The sequence below is a fragment of the Theropithecus gelada genome, chromosome 9, assembly GCF_003255815.1.
Source record: "Theropithecus gelada isolate Dixy chromosome 9, Tgel_1.0, whole genome shotgun sequence".
NCBI classification, from domain to species: Eukaryota; Metazoa; Chordata; class Mammalia; order Primates; family Cercopithecidae; genus Theropithecus; species Theropithecus gelada.
In genome coordinates this window covers 85,438,421-85,464,765 of record NC_037677.1, presented here as the reverse complement: position 1 = coordinate 85,464,765, position 26,345 = coordinate 85,438,421, and the positions used below count along the sequence as shown (strand labels likewise).

General features: G+C 40.5%; 1 protein-coding gene across 3 annotated transcripts in view; it reads left to right on the top strand.

The window, feature by feature from the left end:
- ACTA2 (actin, alpha 2, smooth muscle, aorta) overlaps positions 1-26,345 on the top strand; it is a 67,487-nt gene that overhangs the window by 38,589 nt on the left and 2,553 nt on the right. For 2 of the 3 annotated variants that reach the window (XM_025396921.1, XM_025396924.1), the window contains exons 2-8: positions 15,412-15,563; positions 16,959-17,087; positions 20,093-20,203; positions 22,117-22,201; positions 22,594-22,755; positions 24,283-24,474; positions 25,730-25,911. In XM_025396921.1, coding sequence (XP_025252706.1) covers positions 15,412-15,563; positions 16,959-17,087; positions 20,093-20,203; positions 22,117-22,201; positions 22,594-22,755; positions 24,283-24,474; positions 25,730-25,911 — 1,013 coding nt within the window. Of the gene's footprint in view, positions 1-11,364; positions 11,644-15,411; positions 15,564-16,958; positions 17,088-20,092; positions 20,204-22,116; positions 22,202-22,593; positions 22,756-24,282; positions 24,475-25,729; positions 25,912-26,345 lie in introns of those variants that run through there. The other variant, XM_025396923.1, reaches the window with a different exon arrangement.

Here is a 26,345-nt window from a genome sequence, read left to right as displayed (position 1 = left end):
CTATAAAGACACATGCACACGTATGTTTATTGTGGCACTATTCACAATAGCAAAGACTTGGAATCCACCCAAATGTCCATCAGTGACAGATTGGATTAAGAAAATGTGGCACGTATACACCATGGAACACTATGCAGCCATAAAAAAGGATGAGTTTGTGTCCTTTGTAGGGACATGGATGCAGCTGGAAACCATCATTCTCAGCAAACTATCACAAGAACAGAAAACCAAACACCGCATGTTCTCACTCATAGGTGGGAACTGAACAATGAGATCACTTGGACTCAGGAAGGGGAACATCACACACCGGGGCCTATCATGGGGAGGGGGGAGGGGGGAAGGATTGCATTGGGAGTTATACCTGATGTAAATGACGAGTTGATGGGTGCTGACGAGTTGATGGGTGCAGCACACCAACATGGCACAAGTATACATATGTAACAAACCTGCACGTTATGCACATGTACCCTAGAACTTAAAGTATAATAATAATAAATTAAAAAAAAAAAAAAAGAAACTGTAGCATTGTAATAAAGTGTGGACATGCAGAAAAAAAGAGAAGTTTAAGACAACCTGCCAGAATGTATAGCTAAACGGAGACTGTACATCCTGGTTCCTTGCAAGTCAAACACGGATATCAGTTTGATTACTCCAGAACCTACTTCTTTTTGACCCAAAATCGTAATGCCCAAGCTTGTCAACTCACCTTCTTCACTAGCCTCCAATGAGAATGGCATTTGTCTGCAGACAAAAATCAAATTCACCCTCCAGGGACAGAGATGTGCCAACACTACAGTGATCTGAAAGTATTTGCTATTGGTTTAAATAGGTCCAGAGATCCAAGCATTGGTAAGCATTGCTGAAGCTGCTTAACTTCCCAGAGTGACCTTTAGGAGAGGGACAAAAATATCTTGACTAAATAAAATAAGGTGAGTGCAAAAATTTAAAATTTTCATGAGATTCTAGTCATTCTTTTCCTAGTAAGTCAGACTTACTGTTTAATCCCTTACTCCTGAAGAGTAAGAAATAAACTACTTTATTCATCTTATTATCTATGTAATAAGTACTATACTTGGGGACATGGTAGGCATTAAATAAATGTAAGTTCCATTCCCCTCTGAGAATCTCTGGAAATAAATTTACACTAAGACATTAGTAGGCATTTGCTCCAAACCTATGATCCTCAAAAGCTTCCCAGAAAATTGGCATCCTGGAAATTTCCCCAGATTTTCGTATTGATATGGTTTGGCTGTGTCCCCACCCAAGTCTCATCCTGAATTGTAGTTCCCATAATGCCCATGTCATGGAAGTGACTGGGTGGGAGGTAATTGAATCATGGGGGTGGGTCTTTCCTGAGCTGTTCTCCTGACAGTGAATAAGTCTCACGAGATCTGATGGTTTTATAAAGGGGCGTTCCCCTGCACACACTCTCTTGCCTGCTGCCATGTAAGAAGTCCCTTTGCTCTTCCTTTGCCTTCCACCATGATTGTGAGGCCTCCTCAGCCATGTGGAACTGTGAGTCCATTAAACCTCTTTCCTTTAAAAATTACCCAGTCTCAGGTATGTCTTTATTAGCAGCGTGAGAACAGAGTAATACACTTAACGAAGTTTATTCCACATCATGGTAATCACGTGCTGATAAAATGGTCATTTCTTTTTTAGACACTGAAATAGTGTGTGACACTCTTATGTTAATACACTTGGGATATAACACCATCTGTGGTATTTGTCACCAAAGACAATTAGCCAAGAGCTTTTGTTACTACTTCCTTCCTAAGCGAAAGTTACAGAACCACATCTAAGAAGCTGATAACAAAGTAAGGCAGGAAGATACCTGTCTGAAATATTCTAACTGAGACTATCTCCTCTCATCAATGTCCTTGATGACATTTCATACTTTTGTTTTCTTGTTATTTAATTACCTATTGAAATACTGTAGGTTGGGGTGTCAGGGAGCACTGGAGCTGTGATTGGATTGGATGTTATTGTTGTTTGTAGATCAGAGTTTACAAACTGAAGACCCAAAAAAACATTGATTTAGCCTGTTGTCCTCTTTTTAAAATGTTAGCTAATTGCCATCATTTTAAATGAAGGGATTTTTGCATAAAAGTTACAATTTCTACCTTCTCATAAAAAGTGGAAGATCTGGCAACTCTGAACTAGCATTACAACACCAGATGGGGTTGAGTGGTGACCCATCCCTTGCAGGAGACCTAGGTCCTCTGTTTATCAGAAGTACCACTTGGCCTTTTCAGTTATCCCTGCCCCAATAGGCATCTGAATCTGTAAAACTTATCTTAGATTTTGGAATATAGATTACTGATGCATGGCAAAAATATCATATAAAGGGTGTACACACTTAGAGAAGTTAAGAAGTAGAAAGGCAAATCAATGCAGCCATAATAATCCTGTCATTTATATTTTCTAAGGCACCATCAGTAAACACTAAGGTTTGCGATTTTCATTGAATAATAAAGACTAGCGCCTTTTCACTGAAACCTAGCAAACACCATTTAAGAATAAGGACAAAGGAAAGACTGCAGAGAATGTCAGAACTAGAAGAAAACTGAGAGATGAATTAGCACAAAGTCTTCATTTTTGGAAAGATTATTGAGATTCAGAGATGTAAAGATCTTGTCCTCTTTCAAAATAGCATCTTCATGGCAAAGTCAGGACTGTGGATCTCTACACTGAGGGTCTCTCTCTTACTCTGTGGCTATTCTTGCCTAAATTATGTCTTCCTTGATGTGTATAAATCAGCCAGTTTAAGAAAAGCATCACACTCTTCTAACTGCACATTGCATATGTGTAACAGCTGACACTGATGAAGAAACAGAGATGAGCAGTGACATCCCAGACAGTTGGCATGGTGTCACTCATCCTATATCAACAGGATGGAAAGTGAAAGAATTGAAAGATCCTTAAAAGTCTCTTCACATTTTCTACATAGTACACAAACCTTTTCAACAATAGCCCTGAGGTCATCTTGCATCCACTTACTTAATTCAATAGACAAAACACTCACTATCCCATAAGGCAATCTGTCCTCTGTGCTGCTAGGTTGTTAGAAACTTTAACTTACGTTTCTAGGTGAAGGTGAAGGTGAAGGAAATCTATTTCTTTGTAGACATAACCCATGTGTGCTACTTATATTTTCACAGGGAACATGAAAGATGCTCACTTTTCTACCTCACATCGCTTCAGTGCATTAAGGCAGCCTTCGTGTCTCCTGGAAGTTGTCACTTCTGACGAAGCATTCTCAGTTACTCAGAGCTGCTACTGTGTGTGGCCAAGCTTCTGAACCTCCCACAATTCTCAACACACACTCCTTGAGTATTAAAATTGAACAATGCACTAATTAATGTTCTGAGAAACCAAGAGGTTGAGTCTCTAACTGTAGCTTTACCAAAGCCAAGCAGGGATCCAGAGAACAGAGACTTTCTGCGGCTTATAAACAGCAATAGTAAAACACTTTCCCCTTGGTAAGATAGCTTTGTTACTGGTTCAAGGAATCCACTAGTGACAAATGAGTTTCTGAATCACCCTTTACACTATAAACTAACTCTGCTAACGACTTAGTGAATGTTTGTCATTGTTGTCAATAATGGTATTGTAGCTCTGAAGTGTCCTGTACATGCCAATGGGTCATGGTGGTCCTCTTCACATGGCCATATATATCCCAAGATCCTTTGGGCCACCAGTTGCCTAGTTCTCTACCTGATACTACTGATATTTTTTTCTTTTTTAGGGAATGCCTCTTGGTTGCTGTGATTTTGGTCCAAAGCACTATATGTATCCTTCTTGGTATGGCTTTTTTTCTCCTCCAATATGCTGGATTCCAACTCCAAAACACTCCTTGGTGGTAATATCAACAATTCTATATTTATTCACTGTTTTGTGTTTAGATGAGCAGTGATCTGGTTTCTAGACTAAATAAGTAACTATCAGCTAGTCTTCACAGAAGTCTAGCAAATCCGACAGTTCACCATGTCATCCACACTCAGAGAATCAGGGTCAAACTGGATGTCATGTGGTTCTGCCTCCTTCAGCTGTTTGTCTGAGTGATTCCCAAATTTTGTTATGAATAAGAATCATTGAGGATTGTATCAAAAATAGATTTTTATTTTGGATAATTGATATAAATACTCTGTCTTCAAGGGGGTGAAGTGTAACTCCCCGTTCTTTAAGTGTGTACTGTACTTGTAACTTCTATCCAAAGAGTATAGTATGGAAGATGCTGAGAGAAAAGTAATTTTACAGTAGAGAAACCTGGCAAACATTAGTCCAGTGATTAAGATGAACATCTACAGTGATAAGTCATCCTGGTAGCATCTTGTCTTGATATCAAGGGATGAGAATAGCAACTTACCTCTAGGGTTTTCTTCCCAAAAACATGTGATCTCATTCCAATCATGAGAAAAACATCAGACAAATCCAAACTGAGAGACAGTTTACAAAACATCTGACCAATACTCCTCAAAACTGTCAAGGTCATTAAACATAAGAAAAGTCTGAGAAACTGTCACAGCTAAGAGGACATGGCTAAAGAGACTTGACTTAAATACAATGTGGTATCCTTGAACAAAAAGGAACATTAAGTAAAAGCTGAGGAAATCGGAATGAATTCTGAAGATTCCTTAATAATGTGTAAATATCGGTTCATTAATTATGGAAAATGTACCACAGTAATGTGAGATGTTAATATTAGGGGAAACTAGGTGTAGGGTAAATGAGAACTCTCTGTACTATCTTCACAACTTTTCTATTCTAAGATGAAAAGTTTATTTTGGAAAATTGACTCTAGGGTCTTCTCCAGGGATTATAATTATAATTTAGGAGGTGTGTTTAAGGGGAAAGAGAGTCAGCTCTGCATATTATTAATATACTCTTCTGTTGATTCTGATGCAGTCAATTCATAGGCCATATTTTGGGATCCCTGGTCTATTCCAAAGGTTCTTATTCTTGGATACACATTAGACATCTGTGTCCCATCTAAGATGCTCTGATTTAATTGATCTAGAGTGTAGCCTCTGCACTGGGATTTTTTAAAGCCCCTTAGGCAATTTCAGTTGCAGCCAAATTTAAAACTTATTACTCCTGTGCTGTCCAATATGGAAGTCAGTAGCCATATGTGGCTATTCAAATTAAAATTTAATTAAGATTAAATAAAATTTAAAAATTCCTATAGACATTTCAATGATCAATAGTCATATGTATTGGACGGTGCTGATATTGAATTTTCCATCATTGCAGTAAGTTCTGTTAGACAACACTGGTCAATACCATTGGTATAAATGGCTGTTTGTGGTCCTCTTCAAAGGCATCTGAAAGGAAGAGTCCCTATGAGTAATATACAAGACAGGTTGCTCTAATCATTGGTAATTATTCAAATAATCAATTTGTCCTGGATTTCCTGGGACTTTTTAAGGCACTGCAAGTCCCATATCCTACCTTCCCCGCCAGGACCAAGGAAACCCCTTGGGTACACCAGCAACCTTGGTCATCCTGTAGATTCAAGGTCTTTTGTGAAGGAGAGCTTCAATCAGTAGGAAGCTGGGGCAGTTTGGTCTAGTCAGCTTGAGAGAAAAGAGCTAATACTGGGTTCACTTGAGCTAGCTGGTGCCAATATTGTCTTGTGTGCCCAGGCTTTCACGAGGCTGGGATGTTGAATAGTGAGGTCATCGGCTTTGGCTTGATGATTTAACCTCATGCTCCCTACCACCTTGGTGGAGCCTGACACACAGGCCACTACCCACACCTCTGTGCATGTGCTTGAACTCAATCTCTGGTGTCAGATGGGTCTGGGCTTGAATCCCTGCTCTACCACTTACCAGTTCCGGGGCCATGCAAGTTATTTGGCTTATTTGAGCCTCCATTTCCTCATCTGTAAATGGGAAAAATAGTATTCCTTATGGCTGCTCTGAAGATTAAATGAGTTTATGTATGTAGAGCAAATAGCTCATAGCATTGTCTGATAACTGTTAGTTCATTTATTTTTATTTGCCCTCTCTTCAGAACATCCTAGACTATTTGCTAAGCATTTTCTGCACTTAATTCAGTTCAGTTCAAGAAACATTTACTGAATGTTCCAGGCTCTAGGAATGCAAAGATGAAATCAATTTAGTCTGCCTGCAAACACATTATAGTCTAGCATAAAAGTTGGACATATTATTATAGAACAATATAGTGAGTGCTATGAGAGAGGCAAACACAAAGTAGTATGGATAAATATAGGAGGCACCCTTAACCAAAATGAGTGGGGTAGAAGTGGGTAGGGAGTCACGTCTGTAATCCCAGCACTTTGGGAGGCCGAGGCAGGCAGATCATGAGGTCAGGAGTTCGAGATCAGCCTGGCCAAGATGGTGAAACCCTGTCTCTGCTAAAAATACAAAAATTAGCCAGGCATGGTGGCAGGCACCTGTAATTCCAGCTACTCAGGAGGCTGAGGCAGGAGCATTGCTTCAACCCAGGAGGTGGTGGTTGCAGTGAGCCGAGATTGCACCACTGCACTCCAGCCTGGGTGACAGAGCAAGACTCCAGCTCAAAAAAAAAAAAAAAAGGAAGTGAGTAGGGAGGGCTTCCTAGGGGAAGGGGACACTTAAACTGAGTTTAGGAGGATATGTAGAGTATGCTAAAAGAAGAGATGGTATTAGGAAAGGAGTTAGAGGAGTGAATGGGGGAAATATTGTTTCAGGCAGAGGATCAGCATGAGCAGAGGTCCTCAGTTATGAGCTTGTCTGACTTGTTAATGGGAAAGTCCATTGTTCCATATCACCGGGGCAATGTTGGCACATATGAGTTCTGAGTTGGAGTAGATAAGGTAGGAGAGGCAGGAAAAAATGTAAGTGCAATTGACAAAGGAAAAATAGGTATTATCCTTCTTTTCCAGGAATTTAAAACATATTTTAAAGCTCTCTGTTCTTCATGGTTAAACCTAATTTCTCAAGTTATCTTTGGTGACAAAGAGGATGTCAAAAGTTGTTCTGTTTCCCAAATCTAACAGGTGCTATTCTGCAATCTGACATGTAATTTTGTTCTTTCATAAACAAAAATAAAATACAGTAAAGCTCTTGAAAGTGCCTTGTGAATCTTATAAATGCATTACATTATCTAGACACTCTGAAAAGCATAAAGGAGGGATACAAGTTTATTCCACTTTCCTAGTTAGCCATTACAGGATTATGGGCCTGTAGCTTTACAGTTTTCTGATCCCTTTCCTGAGATAAGACTTATGTACCATGTCTTAAGTGTCTGCTATGATCTTAATATGTCTCCCAAAATTCATGTATTGGAAACTTAAACCCTAGGGCAACAGTGTTGGGAGATGAGGCCTAATGGAAGGTGTTTAATTGATAAGAGCTCCACCTCCATGAACAGATTAATGCCACTATAAATAGGACTTGTGGGAGCAGGTCCATCCCTTTCTTCCACCATGGGATGGCACATCAAGAAGGCCCTCACCAGATGCTGGCTCCTTGATCTTGGACTTCCCAGCTTCCAGAAATGTGAGGAATAAATTTCATTTTAAAATAAACTATCCAGTCTCAGCTATTTAGTTACAGCAGAATAAACAGTCTAAGGTAGTGTTTATTAAGTGTAGTAAGTACATCTGATGCTAACACCATTGGTAGAAATACTTTTTGGAAACTGAGAAACTGGTATAAATGCCTTGACATGTAATGGCAAATACATTGAGTGGTGAGATGGGAGTATGTAATAAGCGGGATGATGAACCCTTCCCGCAAGATGTTCAACTACTAATCCCCTAAACCTGTGGATATGTTACCTTACACACAAAATGGTGACTTTGCAGATATGATTAAATCAAACTCTTAAAATGGGAAGATTACAATGAACTATCCTGGATTATCCATCAGAGTCCAATATATTCACAAAGGTCCTTCTAACAGGAGGATTAATGTCAGAAAGAGAGTTTGAAGACACTCTGCTGCAGGCTTTGAAGAAAGAGGAAGCAGCCATGAGCCAAGTGGACTCTAGAGACTAGAAAATACAAAGACATAGACCCCCACAAGAGCTTCCAGAAGGAATGCCTTGATTTTAGCCCACTGAAAATTTGTTTTGGACTTCTGACCTCAAGAACTATAACAGAATACTTTTGTGCTGTTTGAAGCCAGTAAGTTTGTCATAATTTGTTAGAGCAGCAATAGGAAACCAGCACAGGGTGTCACAGTCTTCTGGGTAAGAGTTTACCTCTGCACTTTTGTTGTCTGAAAAAGTGTCTGTGTCACCTCTAGAACTAACTTCCTCATTACTGAGCACCCGACGATAATAATAGCTAATAATTACATCGTGCTCACCATGGGCCAGGCAGTATTCTAGGTGCTTCCCATTAACTCCTCATATCTCATTGCCACCTTGTGATAAGGCATGAATATTAACCTTATTTTTCTTATAAGAAAGCTAAGGCACAGAGGGGATACAGTGGTAGTAAATGATAGCTTTGGAATTTCAACTCTGAATCATAACCCCCGTGTACTGATCCAAAATGTTTGCCTTTACACAAAGTCAAGGTCTGAGGGCCAATGGTCACTGCATTCCTTCCTCACATCCTCATGTTGCATGGTTCTTCTCACATTTAATATACCATGTATCTTCTCTCTGATCCTCTCACATTTTGAAATAAATGAAAACATGAAAATAAAACCCTGAAATACCAGCCTTTACACCCTCATAGAACGTGTCCAATCATATTTCCCATAAAGAATATTAATTATGCTCAAATGAGGGACAGAGCAGAGCCTGGTAAATCCCTGCAAATGTGGCGGGATGGCCATTGTGCCAGCATAGACTCCATGCCTTTGTCTTTGTGGGCTGTCTTAGGAGAACTGTTTGTGACTCTCCTGGAGAATTTCAAAGGTGGGAAACGGAAAGGGTGCCTTGCTCTCATTGTGTCTTCTCAGAAAAATGAATTTTATGAGCTGAAGAAAATAGTCAATGAGTATGATCAGTCTAGAAAAAAACAATTTCTACAGCCCAATTTTTCAGCACCAGCAGAAAATCATTTTTCTTACCAGACATCAATATTTTATGGATATTTGTCAGTATTTACATGGCCTAATCTAAATCTACACAGTGCTGCACCAGTGCTCAAGCAATTTACAATAAATCATAGTGAAATAATCTTACTAAGATGGTGCATGATGTTTGTAGAACAACGTGTCTGGAAATTATTCTTGGATATGTGCTTTAGCTTGGAATTTATTTTATAGTGTCCCTGAACTGCAACCAAGTTACCAGACACCACTGTTTTTCTTTCTTTCCTTCTTCTTCTTCTTCTTCTTTTTTTTTTTTTTTTTTTTTTGACACTACTGTTTTTCTAACTGTTCCATAACTCCCTGGATACATGGCTGCTGGCCCCAGGAAGTATCTGGCCGCTTGACTGGAGATATCTTTGCACACACACTCATACCCATACAGTGTTGGTTTCTCTCACTGAAGAGATTTGGGTGGGATGTGAAACTATAAATCTCAAACCCAGGCAATAAGATCATTTAATCACTTACTCAGAAATTTATTTTCAATTATAAGTCTTTCCTGGTTAGCATCATAGATTATTTGAAAAAAAAAAAAAAAACTTGCAAGAAAAACTAAACCTTGAGTCCTCTTTTAGTATGTCTCTTTATTTCATCATAGTCTGATTATTATTAGTGCTTTGGATATACACTACCATAATCAAGGAAGAAATGATGTAAGAATCATAAAGGTGAATGCAAAAACTCTTCTCTTTGGTGTTTAGATGAACAGTCACTTCATAAAGATCCCAAGGACTACACAGACACTGCATGAGTCAGAAACATGAGGAAGGGGAATCCTTCCTCCATTCAAATTGCTCTCCTACTCAAGAAAATATGGAAATTTTGCTTCACATGATTCCTGGGATGAAAACTAATGGATTAACCCCAAATGGCCAACTTTATGTCATACTGTGTAGATTTTATATTTTAACATTCAATGGCTGTGTTTTCTGGTTGGTAAAAGTTAGACAAATCCCAAGCAGTATAGAGAAATCCTGTTATGATCTAGTCTTATGCTGTTTAAAATTTTCTAATAATCAATAGTGCAATCTTCAAAGATATATATGTATGTATATGTGTGGGCACCATTAATCAAACAGATCTGACATAGTAATATGAGTGAGCAGCTGGTCATGGCTGTAAAATAAAGCCACTCATTCTGGGATTTTTCTCACATGTCCACAGTCCAGATACACTCATAGTGCCCACAAAAATATTTCTTTATGAGTTTAGTGAGAACCTAGTAGACAAATACAAAATCATCGAAGCTATTCATTGATGCTTGAGATGAGGGCTTATATCTTTGAGAAATGACAGGATCACCTAGTATCTTAGTCCATTTTCACACTGCTATAAAGACATACCCAAGATTGGGTAATTTATAAAGAAAAGAGGTTTAATTTACTCACAGTTCTGCATGGCTGGGGAGGCCTCAAGAAACTAAACTCATGGCAAAAGGGGAAGAGGCGTGCCTTACATGGCAGCAGGCACGAGAGAGCAAGCAAGAGCAGGGAAAACTGCCTTATAAAACCATCAGATCTCGTGAGAACTCACTCACTTTCATGAGAATAGCATGGGAGAAAACGCCCCCATGATCCAGGCACCTCCCACCTAGCCTTTCTCTGGACATGTGGGGATTATGGAGATTAGAATTCGAGATGAGATTTGGGTGGGGACATCGAACCAAACCATATCACTTGGTCTCTCTACTTCCTGTCAAGTAGGTTAGTGGGCAAAGAGGAGGGCTAGAGAGGCTTCCTTTGAACAATCTCCTTTCTTTTCCAAACTACTTCTTTGACCGGCTGCTGGGTAGACTCTTTCGTCAAAGGATGGTCCCTACTTATGTTGCTAATTTGCTCAGTGACAAATTAGTAGACAAAGCTAATGCACCAAAAAACAAACAACAACAACAACAACAAAATGAATGTAGTTATAATAAAGCTAACAACCAAATTCCTCTTTGTAAAACATAGACCTGTCAACCTTGTCTCTAACTTCAATTCCTACTTCCACTCACATCCCTCAAGAACTTGATTTATAAACAGTGTGCCTACCATAAAATCATCACTCCCTCTATGTATTTATAGACGACTGAAGGAATATCTTTTTTCCTTGCATGCTACCATGGTATAAGAGTTTTAAAAGTCCGTGCTAGGCAGAGGCAGCCCTTTCTGCCCCTTTCTGTTCTCAGTTTATTAGAAAATGGCCTGAAATTCCAGCATGACGGCAAGCTGGCATCCTCCGTGGAATGTGCAAACCATGCCTGCATCTGCCCATTACCCTAGCTCAGTGTCTCTGGGCATTTCTGCAGTTGTTCTGAAGGCTTGGCGTGTTTATCTCCCACAGGCAGCTGAGCCGCCTCCCGTTTCATGAACAGAGCAGTGGAATGCAGTGGAAGAGACCCAGGCCTCCGGCCACCCAGATGAGAGAGTTTTGTGCTGAGGTCCCTATATGGCTGTGTTAGACTGACGACAGGCTCAAGTCTGTCTTTGTTCCTTGTTTGGGAAGCAAGTGGGAGGAGAGCAGGCCAAGGGGCTATATAACCCTTCAGCATTCAGCTTCCCTGAACACCACCCAGTGTGGAGAAGCCCAGCCAAGCACTGTCAGGGTAAGTGGCGCCAGCCCAGGGATATGACTTATAGATTCCAGTGGCTCTTTTAATTACCCAGAATAACAAGACATCATCTGCAGGGATTTGGCTGGGTTCATGCACTGATATTTCTGAATGAAGATTGTTCTACTAAAATGATTGTAGCTTTTGGCTTCAATGATCTAACATTAAAGACAAGGCTAATATGTAGTTTGGTATAATGGAAGGGGTGGAGAAGAATATGAAAATTTTATTAATGCATGTCACTTACAAAACGTTCACACTAAACAAGCAGCCCAGATCTTGCAGCACAACACAGGTATGCAGGTTAGCTGTGTGCAGTAAGTTATACATTTATTTGTATTTAGGCACTGGAAACTCTGAGATTTGTTTTTGGTTCTGATTTGGTGTAGGGATTTTTTTCACTGGGCTGTATTTTTGGTGCAGCTAAGGTGTCTGGAAGTGGATTTCGGAAGTGAACAGAGAATAGTTGCCTAGTCTTTGTGCCTGAATTTGTGTATTCACTTCTGGGTTTCCCTGGCTCTAACTGGTAGTGTCTTCTGTTGGAAATGTATATCTCTTTTTTGTTGGAAATGTGTATGTGTGACCTTACATGTTCGGATCTGCATCATTGGTCATTTGCAGCAGAGCACAGCAGGTGACCAACTGAATTTTTCTCTGGAAAGAAAGAGGGAGGGAGCAGAGTCTGCATCTGACAGCTGTGTGTGCCTCCCGGCGGGATATCTGGTTTGCATCTCTCTCAGCTTAAAACTCCCCTCAGCCTGGTGAGGCAAGTGTGACTGTGGAGCCAGCCCTGCCACCCCAGGCTGAGCTTCACTGCAAATCAAGGCTTGGCAGCTTCAGCCCAGACTGGAGTTTTCATGCTGAGATTTTCCTAGCATTTTGTGATTCATGACTAAATATGGTTTGCGTTTCAAGACGAATGAGCTGGGAACTGTAATCTTCTTTCCCCTCCCACCAACGACTCATTTTTGGCACACGATGAACTCTAGTCAGTTGGAGCAAACCCCCTGACCTGGGTGCAGTTCCAAAACCAGACACTCAAGCGTGTTTTACCTAATTAGGAAATGCTTTGCTCCAAACCGAGCTGCTCATTCAGGTTAGAGAAGAGTTCCAAACCACTGAGCGGACTCTTTCCAGGGACACAGTGACTTCTTCAATGACAGTGCTCCTTTTGGACATTATAACATTCTTCCTGGATTTTCTTTTTCTTTTCTTTTCTTTTTTTTTCTTTTGGCCAAGTAAAAAAAATTTGCTGAATTTTGAGATTTATTTTTCTGCATTCTTGCTGATGCTGAGAGTCAGCCTACTTTTTCTGAGTATAGTCAACCCCTCCTCCCAAGCCATCACTGCCCAACAAAACAGTTATTAAAAATATCCCGGCATTCATGGTCACCATACCTTCCCATTTTCAGAGACCATCCTAATTTGAAATGTTTTGTCCTCTTTTCAGCCCTTACTTTTGGTTTGGAAAGTGCACTCAGCACATCCATAGAGCGCCTGCTTATCCCCTGGGGCTGGCTGCTTCTGACAGATACCCCAGGCTCTTAAGCTTCTTCCCTTTTGTCTCCTTTACAGTTCTCGCCTCTTTTCTAAAGCTTCTTAATCTGCTATGGGGGAAGTCAAATCACAGGAATGTCAAACATAATTCAGCATCTGGAAAGGGAAAAGAAGGGTGGGAAAGGAAAGGGCAAGCCATTCCTAAGTCCCATTTCCATTCTTGCAAGTGGAATCCACACGTTGATTATTTGTATTCTAAGCCTGGAGCAGTGTGGAAAGAAAGCAAAGGTTAGAAACAAAGAGATCTGGATAATGAAAATAATCACACAGTGATAGTAATAATAATATGATAAAATTAGTATTTATTGAAAACTTACAGCATCTCTGCTGCTATAAATTATTTTAAATACTTTAAAAATCCAATCTCCATAAGAACTCCATGAGGTATGTCTCGATATCATTACTGTTTTATAGCAAGGAAATTGTGGTTTAGAGATGTTAAATAACTAAAATCACACAGCATCTAAGTGTTGGAGCCTGGACTCAAATCCAGGCAGTCTGTCACTGTGATCTGAAATCTTCGTTGTCCTAAATGTATCAGTTCAAGGTTCTTGGACAAGTAATTTAAACCAAACCTTAAGGCTTGGTTTCCCTGTCAGTTGAATACAATATTACATGCCTTGACTTTAAAATATGTCATCTCAATTGCAGTTTTATGTTCTTTGCAAAGAATTATTTTACATGAAGCACTGCTAAGGAAGTTTTAGGCCTTTGGCAAGACGGAGGTTTGATTTTGTGGGAATGTTTTGGCAGAACTCCAACTCTGTAATAGCTATTTTATTTCCCTACTTCTCAGACGTATCCTTAAAGAACTGCCTTTTTTATATATGAATTTGGAGGTGCAATCAGTTCACCCATTTAAAAGAAGAAATTTTCTCAATTTGAAATCCTAATTGAGATCTCAGTGCCAGTCAGAAAACTCTGGGTGTCCTTCTCTTAACGGAACATTTCAACCTAATTGTGATTAGAAAACTGGAAGAGAGCTTGAACTGGAAACCAAGGGTGGCTAAAGGGTACCTGATGTCTGGTTGGAGCTCTGCCTCTAATGCCCTGTGTGCCCTTCAGCAATCAATTCCTGATTTCCTTATTTGTGAAAATGAGAGCATTGGATGAAAATGTCCTCTAAAATGCCTTCAATTTCTCAAATTTGTAAGTTGATATGCTGCTGCAGCCCTTCTAATTTTACAAAAGGATCCAAGTATAAAGTGGGTTATTTAAAATTTTGTTTTATTACCAAAGAAATACACATTCAATATAGAAAATTTAAAAAATATGACAGAACCAAGGGAAGATAATTAAAAACACCTACGAAACCCACCACTTCATCACAACCCCAGTCAACATCTTGCTAAATATGATTAATCTTTTTGCAATGCATAAAAAATACATTTTTAATGAGATGTACAATGTTACTTTTTCTAACCGATGACTCTTACATAAGAACTACCTTTTGCTTATCCTCTTACTCTACCTTTTTAATGGCAGTAAAGTATTCTACCATATGATATATAATCCATCAGGCTCACCCTCACTTGTTGGACTTTTAGTTTAACAGTGACTTTTATTAACGGTGGATAATTGCAGCCCCTAAAATTTAAAGCACCTTCTCAGAAAATTTTATTTCAAAGCTTCTCTGAGGGTAAAGTTAAAGTCCTTATGATTCAAAAAGCTTTCTCCATTAAACACTTGACTATTTTAACATTTTTAAATTTTTACATGCTGCCTCTCCCTCAAAAATCTAGCTGTTTGAAAAAATTTCAAAAAGGTAGAGCATATCTAGAAAAATGTGCATTTGGGTTGATACAGACAGGACAATCGAGATGCTTGTTTAACGTAAGGTAAGCAACTCTCTGCAAAGATCTGGTCTCAGAGTCTGGAGTTCCCATCTGTGCTCTGCAGTTTATTTATTCATTCACTGGCTCAATCCACCTTTAAAGTGCTCACGAGAACACATGAGATGCTGGTCACTACACTAAAGTTGTATAAACATAGAAGTCAGTTTCGGAAGTCAGAGTTTCACCTTACTGAAACCTTACAGTCTAACTAAAGTACTTCCAGATGAGTGCTGTATTAGATAAGGGTGACAGGAGAGCACTAGGAGAACAGAGGAGGGCCCCCAAACCCAGCCTTGGAGGTGGGAGTTGTCAGGTAAGTGCCACAAATGCCCAATTACAGCTGAGGTTGCTTCCTCCCTGTTTACAATAGAATCCTGTGAAGCAGCTCCAGCTATGTGTGAAGAAGAGGACAGCACTGCCTTGGTGTGTGACAATGGCTCTGGGCTCTGTAAGGCCGGCTTTGCTGGGGACGATGCTCCCAGGGCTGTTTTCCCATCCATTGTGGGACGTCCCAGACATCAGGTGAGGAAAATTATGATTGGAACATAACAGGGCACAGAGCAGGTTCCTCTGTGCCCATGTTTATCCACAGATTGTCTATCTCTTTCTGCCCAGAAGTTATGTATCCTTGTTAAAAATATACCTCTCATGATTAAGGTCCAGGAGTAAATGCCAATTTCACATACAACGTAGACAGATTATCTGATGGGTGTCTATCAGATACAAAATCTGCCCCTTTTTCATGTGTCCTTTTTGTCTAAATATAGTCATCATCATCATCAAAATCATTTCCTCACCATCAGAAATGCTTATACATTATCCTGATGCATACCAAAGCTACTGTTTGGAAAGAAACTACATTAAAAGTCCAGGTCACTTAACCATACAGAGTTGATGTTAGATGAATACCAAATGCAATTTTACATAATATTAGCTGTCAACAAAATATATTTGGACAGCCACATGGTAATTCTACATATTATGTGTAAACAAAGCATTGGTGGCATCACATGGTAAAAACTCAGTAATTTCATCTCAGAAAATCTCCTTCACATCAGAAATGTATTTTGTGCTTTGGGGCTATCTGATTGATGTTTATGCCTCTCTGCTTGGGATATACTCATGAGAATAAATAATAGAACCCTCTCCCAATGAATGCAGTCTGTCTGAATTCGTTGATCTTTATGCAGTGGAGATATTCCGCACAAGTCGCTCTTTTACGGGTCCATAGTAGCCACGGCTGTTTTGTAGTTCTGAAATAGTCACTCCAGTGCAATTTAAAATCTAGTAACAGTAAGTTTTTAAGAGCTTCACCATAATGATTTTTTTAAAAATGCAGCTGACTAATTTAGGCAAATGTCTTCACAGTTGATTGGTATGAACTTATCCATTAGAAATCAAGCCTCAAGTGGTTGTTTGTAGATGCAATGCTTTTGCTTATAATAGTTAGAAAATAATACTCATATTCTTTTGGGTAGGTGATGACTTTAAAAGTACAGTTTAAAGGATTTATAAGACACAAAATGCCATTTAACAAATACGTAAAATTTTAATCCTTCTCTCAACAAATAATTATTGAGTGCCACAAATATGCCATGCAATTTGCTATAGTGATGGACAAGACAGACATGATCTCTGCTCTAAAAAAGCTCATCAAGGAACATAGGAGATAAAAATACAAAGTAAAGTTGACTTTCCCCCAACATCTCCTTTTATTTGAAGGCAATTCTGGTCTTTTTCCAATCAACTACAGAATGTTGCTTAAGAGCATAGTGGCAATGAGACTCAATATGTTTATTGTTGCTGATAATCAGAAGAGAAACTTTCCATCTCAATGATTTAACCTTTTGTGGCTTGACTGTAATTAATTCACAAGTTCTGGAAGATGCTGACTCATAATGTGTTGAACCTTTTTAGGGGGTGATGGTGGGAATGGGACAAAAAGACAGCTACGTGGGTGACGAAGCACAGAGCAAAAGAGGAATCCTGACCCTGAAGTACCCGATAGAACACGGCATCATTACCAATTGGGACGACATGGAAAAGGTATGGGAGGTTTGCTGCAGCTTGGGCCCTCAGGATACATAATCCCTGTGTTCCCTGATACAGAACACCATGCTACTGCTGGGGAAATAACTGGCTCACATTGTTCAACTTTACTTTTACTTGTTAATGTTCATTGTGGGTTATTACCCATTGAAAAAAAATTCCTGAAATGTCTCTTTAAAAAAACTTCCCTTGCCAGGCACAGTTGCTCATACCTGTAATCCCAATACTTTGGGAAGCCAAGGTGGGAGGATCACTTAGCCCAGGAGTTTGAGACCAGGCTGGGTAACATAGTGAGATCCTATCTCTACAAAAAATAAATGAAATTAGCCAGGCATGGTGGCACACACCTCAGTCCAAGCTACTTGAGAGATTGAGGTGGGAGGATCACTTGAGCCTGGGAGATGGAGGCTGCAGTGGGCCAAGATCCTACTCTAGCCTAGGTGAGGGAATGAGACTCTATCTCAAAAAAAAGAAGAAAAAAATCCTGCAGGGCACAGTGACTCACACCTGTAATCCCAACACTTTGGATCACTTGAAGCCAGGAGTTCGAGACCAGCCTGGGCAACATAGCAAAACCCTGTCTCTACTAAGAAAAAAAAAAAAAAATGTTTAATTAACAGTGTGTGGTAGCATGCAACTGTAGTCCCAGCTACTCAGGAGGCTGAGGTGGTAGGATCATTCAGGCCCAGGAGATCGAAGCTGCAGTGAGGTGAGTTGATCATACCACTGCACTCCAGCCTGGGCAACAGAGCAAGACTCTGTCTCTAAAGAAAAGGAAAAACAATGTCCTTGCCTATTAGGGTTTATTAACTAATTAGTGGATGACAGTTCTGTAGATGAGAAGAGTAGCCCTTTGCCACTGCAGGGAATTAATCATCTGTTGCTCATGTCAACTCGGTTGCCCTCCTAGGACAAGCAGTGCATGAGCAGCAGCTCAGAGAATAACCCGTCTTTCATTCTCATCAGGGGCTGTATGGCTATCCCTCTCAGTGCAATACAGCTAAAGAGGGCTTGAAATGCTTGAAATGCTGGACCTTAAACAGCCCATTCTTGAAAGGTGTTCATTAACTCACTCTAAACATCTACATTAAAAATGTTTTTGTTTTCACTATAGTAAACAGGACTGTAACATTGCAGATTTGTTAGATTTCTGAATGTCTCACCACACACCGAAGCACAATAGCCACTGAAAAAAGCTATATGACAAATATTTTAAAAATTATTTCTCTGTGTTGCATTACATGAGGCCTTATCTCCCAGACACTTATAGAAGAGCTAATGAGAAGAAGAGCTAAATTCTAAGATTTTGATGTTTGGTCATTAAACATTACAGACACCAGTGATCAGAGAAAAAACAGAAGAAATAATGAGAAAGTGACATACAAATTTTAAATGCAGCAAGATATATCAGAATCACAACATCTGGCCTTTTATTTATCTATCAGCTCATTACTACTACTACTATTACTACTACTACTACACACACACAATTTGTCACTTAAAAAATAATACACAATGTTGTCAGAATTTATCAGCAGTAATGCTCCAAGCTCCATCTTTCTACAAAAATTTCCTATCAGTAGGTTTGCTTAATTGAGGATTCTAGATTTGGTAAGATTGCAGTTTGCACAGAGAAAAAGATATCAATATCAACAGGAAAATATTATTTTAGAATTTCTCCATGGAGCTGACAACATCTTAGAATGTATCCTCCTAGAGAGAGACTATTAGAGCAAAAAACTTCCCTTATTTCTAAAATTTAAATTCAAAGTATCTTCTGGTGGGGGTGAAGAGAAAGCGAGAGAGAAGGAGAAGGGTTGCTTGTTGAGACTGGCAGGATTTTTTGAGCAGTCTGCTGCTTTCAATCCACTAAAGAAACAAAACTTTGAGAAGTTTCATTTCCTTTCCATCAACCACAAATCCAAAACAAAAGAAAGTGGAATAAGATAGTCTTGAAAGCTAATTTTGCTTTTGCTAATTTATAAGCTTTCATCAGCAGTTCTTGTTTTGCTCTGTTTTGATTTTGGGTGAATCTCATATTCGTGGCTCTGGTGGAGAATTTTCAAGCTTTTAAAGATTAATCAATTTAGTCCTTTTTGCAATGGTTTGTTCTTTTCGGCATCTAGGAATTAAAGAAAGTGCTCAACCATAAAGCAAATGTAGTTATGTCCAAAGTACCTTCACATAGACACACTATACGTAGGTGTGGGCCTTTTGGAAACAGCTGAAGGCCAAAAGTCTCACTGTGAGTGAAAGATCCAGAGTGTGCTGATAGAGGAAGCTTTTCTCATCCCTCGAGAGCAAAAAGGATGATGGAGGCAAGAGTCAGGGAGCCCTGTTCTCTTCTTCATATACATTGCAAAGGGCAACTTCTCTAGAAGCATTAAAAGTGTCAATTAGGTTTCCAAGTAAGCGTCATTTATTCATATACACATTCATTTGTCTTTTTATTTACAAAATTAAATCATTTTCCCATGAACATTAAAATGGAAAGAGAGAACAAAGAAAATAGAGTTGAATGATAATAACATTGATTCTGGGCCAGACACTGGGCTGAACAATAACTCAAGGGTTACCTTATTCATTTGGACAAAGACCCAATGAGGTACACACTAATTATTTTCATCTCCCTATTACCAATCATGAGACTGATGCTGAGAAGGGTTAAAAACTTGCCTAAACTCACACAACCAAGAAGTGTCCAAGCTGGGCTTTGAACCCAAGGTTTGATCAAGGGTTGTGCCCTTAACCAGTATACCATCCTGCCTCACAGATCTGGGTTAGGGATTCTGCTCAGTCACTTACTAGATGTGAATCATTTGGGAAGGTACTCACACACTTTGACCTTCAGTCTCTGCATCTATAAAACCATGGACACATGATGAGTATTTGTAGCATTTCCTTTGGTCTTGGTGTCAAGTAGCTTCTGGTCCCTTTTTGGGAAATGCAGGGCTTCATGACAGCACATCATTGTGTTTCTTCTCTGTCCCCCAACTCACTAGATCTGGCACCACTCTTTCTACAACGAGCTTCGTGTTGCCCCTGGAGAGCATCCCACCCTGCTCACGGAGGCGCCCCTGAACCCCAAGGCCAATCGGGAAAAAATGACCCAGGTAAGTATGCTACCCCAGCACACAACACTTTGGGGTCTGGGGAAAGTTCTGTTAGAAGGAGGCTATGTAGGACAGCAGAGAGAAGGCCAGAGCTAGGAGTCCACCAACAGACTGACAACGTTCAATGAACTCAGGGATCCCAAAGGACAGGAACAGCTTGATGGTACTTGCATCCTTCCTGCAGGGACCAGCCCTTTGCCTCCAAAAGCAATAGGAAATTTAAAAGATTTCATTGAGAAGGGGCCACGTTTAAGTTAAAATGTCTAAGGAGAAGTCACTTCAAAATGCAGCATCACATAACATTAGGAATTTGGGTTCGAGAGTCAGACATATCTAGGTTTGAAAACTGGATCTGCCACTTATCAGTTATGTAACCTTAAAGAATTCCGTTAATTTCTCAGAGCCTTAGTTTCCTTGTCTATAAGTTGGAAGTAATATTAATACTATTATTTTTCAAAAAGATTGATGTGAACATTAACAACAAGGTGAAATGACAGATGTATATCATGGTTCCTAATAAACATCCAACAAATAATAGTTATTATTGTCATTATTATTACTTGTTTGAAGCTAAAGACCTTATGATAGAATCCCATCCAGTCCACCAGACAGAGGAGTTTTCTAGCTTGGATGAGCTATTAAATAACAACATTATGGTCAAGTACTAGGCTCAGCATTTTACATTCATTGTCTCTTTAAGTTCTAGCAATGTGAAGCAGGAACTATGATTATATTGTTTATATAAATGAAGAAATTGAGGTTCAGATACATTAAATGATTCTCCCAGGGTCACATAGCCAGAACTGGCAGAGCCTGGGATTGATCCATGATCTTCCAGCATTGGAGAATCATAAATGTAAATAACTGCAAGGCCTTTTCCTCAGAAGAGCTCCTGGTGCTTGCACCAACCCACTAGCACTTATTCTCCACAGGGAAACATCTGTAGGCCTGAAAATCACTGCATGTCGCAAGAGATGTTGCTTCTGATGAATTATTGTTCCTGTCAATGGTGTGAAGGCAAAAAAAAAAAAAAAAAGGTTGGAAATTATGGCTCGCTAGTGAATGATGTCAGACAGTTTGGTTAATAGAGTAGGAAAGGTCTTACAGAGGGAGAAATGAAGACCCACAGACATCTCCTGATGCACAAACTTCTCACAAGTGACCTGGAAGGGCTTGGTTCTAATCTTGTCCCTGGACTGTACCAACTGGGACACTGACATTCTATGTGGTCCTCTATCACCCGTGGGCAGGTCCTGTCTTCCTGGAATCAGGGCCTCTCCCACTGCAGCCAGAATGGCCTCAGATTCTAGGGTTAGCATTGACCCAGCAACTACATAAAAAAGTGGAATCCATTAAATGGAACCTCAGGCAAATCACAGAAATGGGGTTAATCCTAGCCAGCCTGAGCTTCAGATTTAAAAGTTTTCTTTCTTTATACCAGAGAAATCAAAACCTGAATGTTGTCTTCTCTTTTTCTTCTGGCTTTGACATAGTTAATAAGCCCTAGACTGTCTGCACTGGAAAAACTGGAGATCTCATTTAGTCCAAACTCCTCCTCTGTTTATAGTTAAGAGACCTGGAATGAAGCCACTAGTAGTCAACTATTAGTTTGGTGACTATTAGTCAAAGCCAAGACCACAGACAGAAGCTAGACTTTCCTTTCCCCTGGCCAAGCCTTGTGTGCACACTGCTTCTTCCCCTCCCCACCCTGTCAGGCCACTGATGTCATGGCTCCCCATTCACACCTTCATTTCTCCTCTTTATGTGACCAGGGCTGTTCTGATCCTTCTTACTTTGGCCTCCTCTGCCCAGAACAGGTCAGGCCCCTCTACATCCATCAACCAGGTGTGCTCTCCTGACCATTCTTTGTCAGATCGGCACCTTCACTAACAGCTTTTTGGATTGCTTTGCAGATTATGTTTGAGACTTTCAATGTCCCAGCCATGTACGTTGCTATCCAGGCGGTGCTGTCCCTCTACGCCTCTGGACGCACAACTGGTAGGTGACTGGGAGGGGCAGGAAGTTGGTCGAAGCGCACCACCAGAGATGGGACTGAACGGTCATTAACACATGGGGGTGATGGACTGGGGCTGAGTTAGAATGGACACAGCTGAACCCAGCCCTAAAAGATCTTCTCGTGTTCAAAATAAGCCCTCGACCTCATAATTCTAGCAGAACTTTTTTATACTGTTTTCCTCTTCCTGTTCTTCCCTTTTTTTCATCTTCCCCAAGCCCTGTCCCACCTCACCTCTCCTATCACATGCCCTCTTTTCTCTTCTTAAATAAGAAGCTCAGAAATTCCCTCTCCCCAAGGCTTCCCTCTACTTGGCCAGCAAGTAACCACATGCCAGCTGCCATGGTGACTTCTATCATGCCCAACTGTCTCCCAGGCATCGTGCTGGACTCTGGAGATGGTGTCACCCACAATGTCCCCATCTATGAAGGCTATGCCTTGCCCCATGCCATCATGCGTCTGGATCTGGCTGGCCGAGATCTCACTGACTACCTCATGAAGATCCTGACTGAGCGTGGCTATTCCTTCGTTACTACCGGTGAGGCCTGTGGGAGATAAGGGGCAGAGGGGATCAGTGTGTTGCTCAGCAACTTCCAGGACAATCCTCACTATCCAAGGAGATGATAGGATGAAGATTTGCAAATGGCAAGGCCTGGCTCTAATGCACAGAGCAAAGCACATCTTTCTTTGCTATGTGAAGTTGCAAAATGATTACACTATTTCCTAGAGGAGAACAGTTATAGACACCCAGTGTTATGCATTAGTCAGTGTTGCATACTTGATCTTTTTAAAATCCCCTCCATTAGCAAATAGAAGAAGATTGTGCAGAGACTGAAGATGGCACGGTGTGGTGATTGGCAGGAGACATTGTGATAGGACTTGAGTCCCAACTCTGCTACTCAGTAGCTCTGTGAGCTTGAACAAGTTAACCAACCACAGTCTCTTTATTTGTAAAATGCTGATAATAATAGATCCTATATCACATGATTGTTATGAGTATTAAATGGAAGAATGCATGTGGAATACTTGACATAGAGTAAGTATTCAATAATTGTTAGCTATTACCAGTGATACGTGTTAATAGCTAACACAGTGACACATATGTATTCAGATTCTAAGCCGGCGCACCCAGTCCTCCCTCACAAGAGGAAAGTGTCAGCATTGCCAGAAACATGGTATGTCCTCAGTGCTGGTGGCTCCAGCTACCTGCCCTCCCCTTAGCAATTTGGTATTGTCCACACGTTTAGGTTTCTGAATGTGCCTGTGGCTTACTTTATGCTCCAAATTTGAGGCTTGAAACTTGAACCCTGCCACTGTTAAAGTCTCCACTTGCAATATGAAGTTGAATAATTGCATTCCTCCTCTGCTCCCTACAAAGAATCTCAAGAATCTCAAAAAGGTTCCTAGAGCCTCAGATATAATTAATAGCCTGTAACTTGAGAGAGCAGAAGTCTGAAAGGTCTCTGCCCGCCCACTTCTTCCGTATCTTGTACAGTATGCACTGCTGAAAACCTCCGGACTAGGCCTGGTCCTGAGACAGCACCACCTCTTTCCTGGAGGGTGAGAAATGTGCCAAAGGGTTGAGCTGCTATTTACTGGCCCAAGCAACATGATCTCAGACTTCTAGAAAATTCTGAGGCCCCTGAGGAGCTGATTCAGCCTAAAACTTCCTGGTTAACTGAAAATACAATATAACAAACTTTCTGTTATAAAATAATTATAACAGAGAATAGTTATCCTGCAAAAAAAACAAAAAAAAGTCATGGTAAAAAAGGATCCCCTACTGTGAGCCTTTCTCTAGCTAGCTCATTTTATTCTTGTTATACATTTCCCAGACAACGCATACTGAGGGCCTACTATGCATGAGACACTGTGCTAGGAACAGAGGTGATTCCCTGGTGGCCCTACTACATCATTATCATCATGGATTTTGGATTGCAGAATATTGAACTGACACATTTTTTGAAGGCGTATATCTTGAGGGAGACACTGAAGTAGGGTAGGTAGATCTTTACCACCTGTGCAGACCCTAATGTTTGCCACAATGTTTGTATCTGGTTGACAGCTGAGCGTGAGATTGTCCGGGACATCAAGGAGAAACTGTGTTATGTAGCTCTGGACTTTGAAAATGAGATGGCCACTGCCGCATCCTCCTCCTCCCTTGAGAAGAGTTACGAGCTGCCTGATGGGCAAGTGATCACCATCGGAAATGAACGCTTCCGCTGCCCAGAGACCCTGTTCCAGCCATCCTTCATCGGTAGGCAACAAACGCCCTTTTCCTGGGAAGGGGAGTCATTGTCTTCTCCCGTATCAAGACAGCCTCCAGAACATGGAGACAAGTGACAGTTGCCCCAAGACCAAAAGCATTTCTAAACCAGAAAAAGGGAAAGTGCCACATATTCAAGGTGAGAAGACATAATGAGGCCAGGAAAGAAGTTTTCTTTCTAAGAAAACAATATCTATGTTGCAGTTAAGCTCAAAGCATTCTTGGTGTATGACGAAAGAATTAAATAATGCCTATGCTTTGGAGACAGTGGAAAGGGTAGGGAGGGTGTGCTGAATGCTGAGAATTTGGGAATGCTGGGGGAGAGAAAAATAGAAGAGCACTCAAAGTGAGTCTGTTCCTACATCCACATTGTCTTGGAGAGACAGGTTTGTATAGTTGTTTACATAGGCAGGCTCTGAGAGGGATGAGCCTGGGTTTCAGTCTTAGTTGTCTTGATCTTGGGAAAGTCACTTAACCTTCCCAATTTGTCTCCTCATATATAAAGTGGAGACTGTAATATTACTTATGTCCTAGAATGGCTGTGAGAATTACATGAGATAGATAAAGAACATTTAGCCCACTGCCTGGCAAAAGCAAGCATTCAATAATTATCAGATATCACTAGTAATTAATAATCAGGTAGTGCTATTGTTAACGTTATCATTACATCACAGCACCGCAGAAGATGAAGGGGCACCTAGAGGTTTTTTCGAAACACCTGCATCAGAAATTAACAAAAGTCCAGACCTGCCCCCCAAAAAAATTTTAGCAAGATTGGAAAAAATGATCCTTTGTCTGAACAGGATAGAACATTTTCCTGATAATCCAGCCCCATTAGCTTTGGGGGCTGGGGTAGATGCAAGGTAGCTGTCAAATGGAGACCTGGGAGAACTCTGAAGAGTGGCTGCAACATTGGCTCAGCATGGAAGCTTTACAGGGAATTGGAAGGCTTCACCCCTTATTTAAACCACATGGAGTGAGTAGTGAGTCTGTTAAAAAAAATCAGTGATACCTGTTGTAGCCTGTGCCTCAGGATGCTGCAGCAGGGCTTCCTCATCGGAAGGGAGTCAGGAAGACATAGAGCGTAACAAGACCCTTTAGTCTCTCAGACAGGTGGTTCCTAGATTATTATGTCATCCCAGCCTCAGTCCACTGCAAGATCATCCAGATGCTCAAGTTTGGTCGTCCACGTCTAGCCTGGGTTTTACTCTCCACCTAAGGACCATGGCCTGTGTCTCTTTTCCAGGGATGGAGTCTGCAGGCATCCATGAAACCACCTACAACAGCATCATGAAGTGTGATATTGACATCAGGAAGGACCTCTACGCTAACAATGTCCTATCAGGAGGCACCACTATGTACCCTGGCATTGCCGACCGAATGCAGAAGGAGATCACAGCCCTAGCGCCCAGCACCATGAAGATCAAGGTACTGTTCAGTGACAGACTCAGTGGCAATGATACCAGCAGTGTCAGCCCTATAACCACAGACGAGAACTCTTCAGAGACTGTATTTTAGTGACACGCAATTGTGGGTTTTAGGGGTAGGTAGTGGACACAAATCCCATATTTTACAGGATGTAAGTCAATCCAGTTCATAAGAAAAATTGAGTGACTTTATACAAAATTTGATCTCTGTTTATCCTTATCAGCTACTTTCAGCAGCTGCAATCAAGATCAGCAGAGCTCCCCACATGTTCATATCTCTTTAAAATATGCATTTTGTTTACTCGACACAAAAAATAATGCATCATGCATGTAACACATTTTAAAAAAATACAGATGACCTAGACTTATTTCTGAAGAACTTTAAACACTGTAGATTCAGGAGCGTTATACTCTTCTTCCATTACTAACCTCAAT